Below are 2447 nucleotides of genomic sequence, written 5' to 3'. Positions count from 1 at the left end.
AAATGAAAATATTAGTAAGTTAGGAAGACTTTAACGGCATGAATCCTCTCTTGGACCTAATGGTCTTGAGCATAAGTTGATTGAGAAGATATTTTTATTGTGTATGTATGTCGGTTTTAATTATTTTGAATGGACCTAAAGGACAGAAAAGATAAAGAAAATTCTCAGACGACTCTTTGGATCAATATTATAATTATATTTCAAAATACATAATCCATTTTAAAAATAATTTTTTAAATCGTTGGTTTTTCTTTGTAATGGGTGAAAGAGTGTCTTTGAAGTTCAATCGGAAGCCGAAAACGTTCAGGGCACTGGTTGCATCCTAAATAATTTTATAAGAGAAAAAATGCCATTGTTACTTTGTTTATTTGCAAAAAGTCTGGTATAGTAGCTTTACTTACGGTGAATGTTTTCGCCAAGATGAATTCTAAGGTGCTTGTTTAAGTCACCGTTGTATTTATATTTTTGGGGGCAGTATTCACATTGAAATGCTATTGGAACGATATAGAATAAAATCCGTGATAATACAATATTTTTGACAGGTAATAATATATTGAGTACATTTTATATTTGAGTGTGATTTCATGTGATGACGTAAGCTGTTGCGTTTGATTTTCTTGTGGCATATTTCACAATCAACGTGAGAGCCTTTGTGTACATTACGGATATGTTTTTTGAGACCGCTCGGTGACGCTAGTTTTGCACCACAAATCTTGCATATTTGCGGGGCATTATTGCCATGGACATAACTATGTCTCTTTAGACCACCTAAAAATCGAAATACTTGCGGACAGTCCGGGCATTTGAACTTCGGTTCATTGTGTACTTTCCTATGTTGCGAAAGGTTATCTCTCGTTTTGGATTCTTTCCCACATATTTCGCAGAGATATGCTGTTTCGGCTGTAAGTAAATTCAAATTGATTAAGAAAGAGTAGTACGATTGAATTGATTGAACTTACATTTTTCAGTGTCATGTGTTTTTTTATGTTCTAAATATTCGATCCGACGAGAAAATGATTCAGAGCAAATCTCGCAAATAATAACTTTGTCATGACAACGTTCATGGACGTCTTTCAAAATCATCATGCTAAAATGTTTCGTACATTTGGTGCATGGATATAATGTAGCATCCATATGACGTGAGTCTAAATGGTCTAACAATCGATATGTGGACGTGAAACTCTGTGTACAATATTCACAACAAATTTCCATCTCTTGAGTACATAAATGCTGATCGATTTTACTTAACACGAAGCTCTTAAAACATACAGTGCAATGTTTCATTTTGGTAATCTTTTGTTTAGAGTGATTTTCCACATGTCTTTGGACTCGAAGCAACGAGGGCATTGCCTTTTTGCATAGGTAACATTCATATGCACGCTTTCCAAATTTGGTTTCCTTTGTTTCTTTTATTATAATTTTCGGCTTTTCATTTATTGACCGCATATGATGCTCCAATTCCTTAGGTGTTTCAAATGTTTCATTACACCTTCCACATTTATACGCTGTAATTCAAATGAAAATATTATTTTAATAATCACAATTTAAAGAAAAATCTTATTCATTACGTTTTAAAAGGCGATCCTGAGCAGAAGATTTTTCATTTTCAATAATCAAATCAACATCATTTGCAGTGTTGGTCACTTTATCCAATTCTCTATTGTTTTCAACCGTTTCTTCCATTTGCTCGGTTGTTGATATCATGTCTGGAAATGGATCGTTGTTGCCACATTTGTACTGCAAAGCAAGTGACTTCCAATATTGAATTAATTTATTTCTGTGTCTCACTTCTACTTTCAGCTTATTGATTTCAAAGTCGCGATCAGCGCATCCATTGCAAATCGATTTTACTTGTTGAGTTTGTTGCCCAGGCTGATTTGCCTCCTCTTTTATTGTGGCCGCATTCTGTATTCTATGTGGAATATAATTGAATTATCCTGCGAATATTAAACATCATTCCAGAAAATTCGCTTTGTAATACCCACATTTGGTCTACGTTTACCAATTGGAATGTATCTTTTGCGTGGCCCTCTTCGATCACAACTGGTTCCAATTTCAAGCTAACGTCTTCCTCGATGTTTGAATTACTACAAATGAGATGTTGTCATTTTAATTAAAACTGTCCATGAATATTTTGTATTTGAATTTCATACATGTGGTTTTTGTTCGTGAAGATGCTTGGGACTGTGCCATGTTTTAAAAGCATTTTTCCGTTTATTTTAACCATTGATTTGGGATCAAAGTGTAAATTACATACGAATGTAATATTTCGGATGATTTGATGTTTCTTAATTGCTTTTATCCATTCTTCATACAATTGTTTTTCCATTGGAGGCCTAAAAGTAATTGACGCATGAGAGGAAATCGTAATCCTATCACCAGAATACAAACACTTTATAATTACCTGAAAAACTGAAAGTTTGGACTTGTTGTACCCACTGCATTTT

General features: G+C 33.8%; 1 protein-coding gene across 1 annotated transcript; it reads right to left on the bottom strand.

Annotated features, from left to right (window-relative positions):
- Positions 1-233: 233 nt before the first annotated feature.
- Positions 234-2441, bottom strand: LOC116347505 (zinc finger protein 184-like). Its single transcript, XM_031778103.1, has 8 exons — positions 2405-2441; positions 2154-2336; positions 1986-2087; positions 1569-1912; positions 960-1505; positions 562-900; positions 402-491; positions 234-322 (listed from the first exon to the last, which is right to left on the bottom strand). The coding sequence occupies exons 2-8, from the start codon at positions 2327-2329 to the stop codon at positions 234-236; spliced, it is 1686 nt and encodes a 561-aa protein (XP_031633963.1). The 5' UTR covers positions 2330-2336; positions 2405-2441.
- Between the last annotated feature and the right edge of the window lie 6 nt (positions 2442-2447).

This window comes from Contarinia nasturtii, unplaced genomic scaffold, assembly GCF_009176525.2.
Source record: "Contarinia nasturtii isolate CC-2019 unplaced genomic scaffold, AAFC_CNas_1.1 Cnas_scaffold_1951, whole genome shotgun sequence".
Lineage (NCBI taxonomy): Eukaryota > Metazoa > Arthropoda > Insecta > Diptera > Cecidomyiidae > Contarinia > Contarinia nasturtii.
Note: the sequence above shows the minus strand (reverse complement) of the source record. Positions and strands in the feature narration are given on the sequence as shown.

Bases quoted from the DNA above. Each gene is read 5' to 3' on its own strand.
- LOC116347505 (XM_031778103.1), bottom strand. From the start codon at position 2,329: ATGGAAAAACAATTGTATGAAGAATGGATAAAAGCAATTAAGAAACAT. The intron at 2,088-2,153 runs GTATGAAATTCA...TCTCATTTGTAG, and splicing joins TTCACGAACAAAAACCACAT to TAATTCAAACATCGAGGAAG. The intron at 1,506-1,568 runs GTAATGAATAAG...TTTGAATTACAG, and splicing joins TCAGGATCGCCTTTTAAAAC to CGTATAAATGTGGAAGGTGT.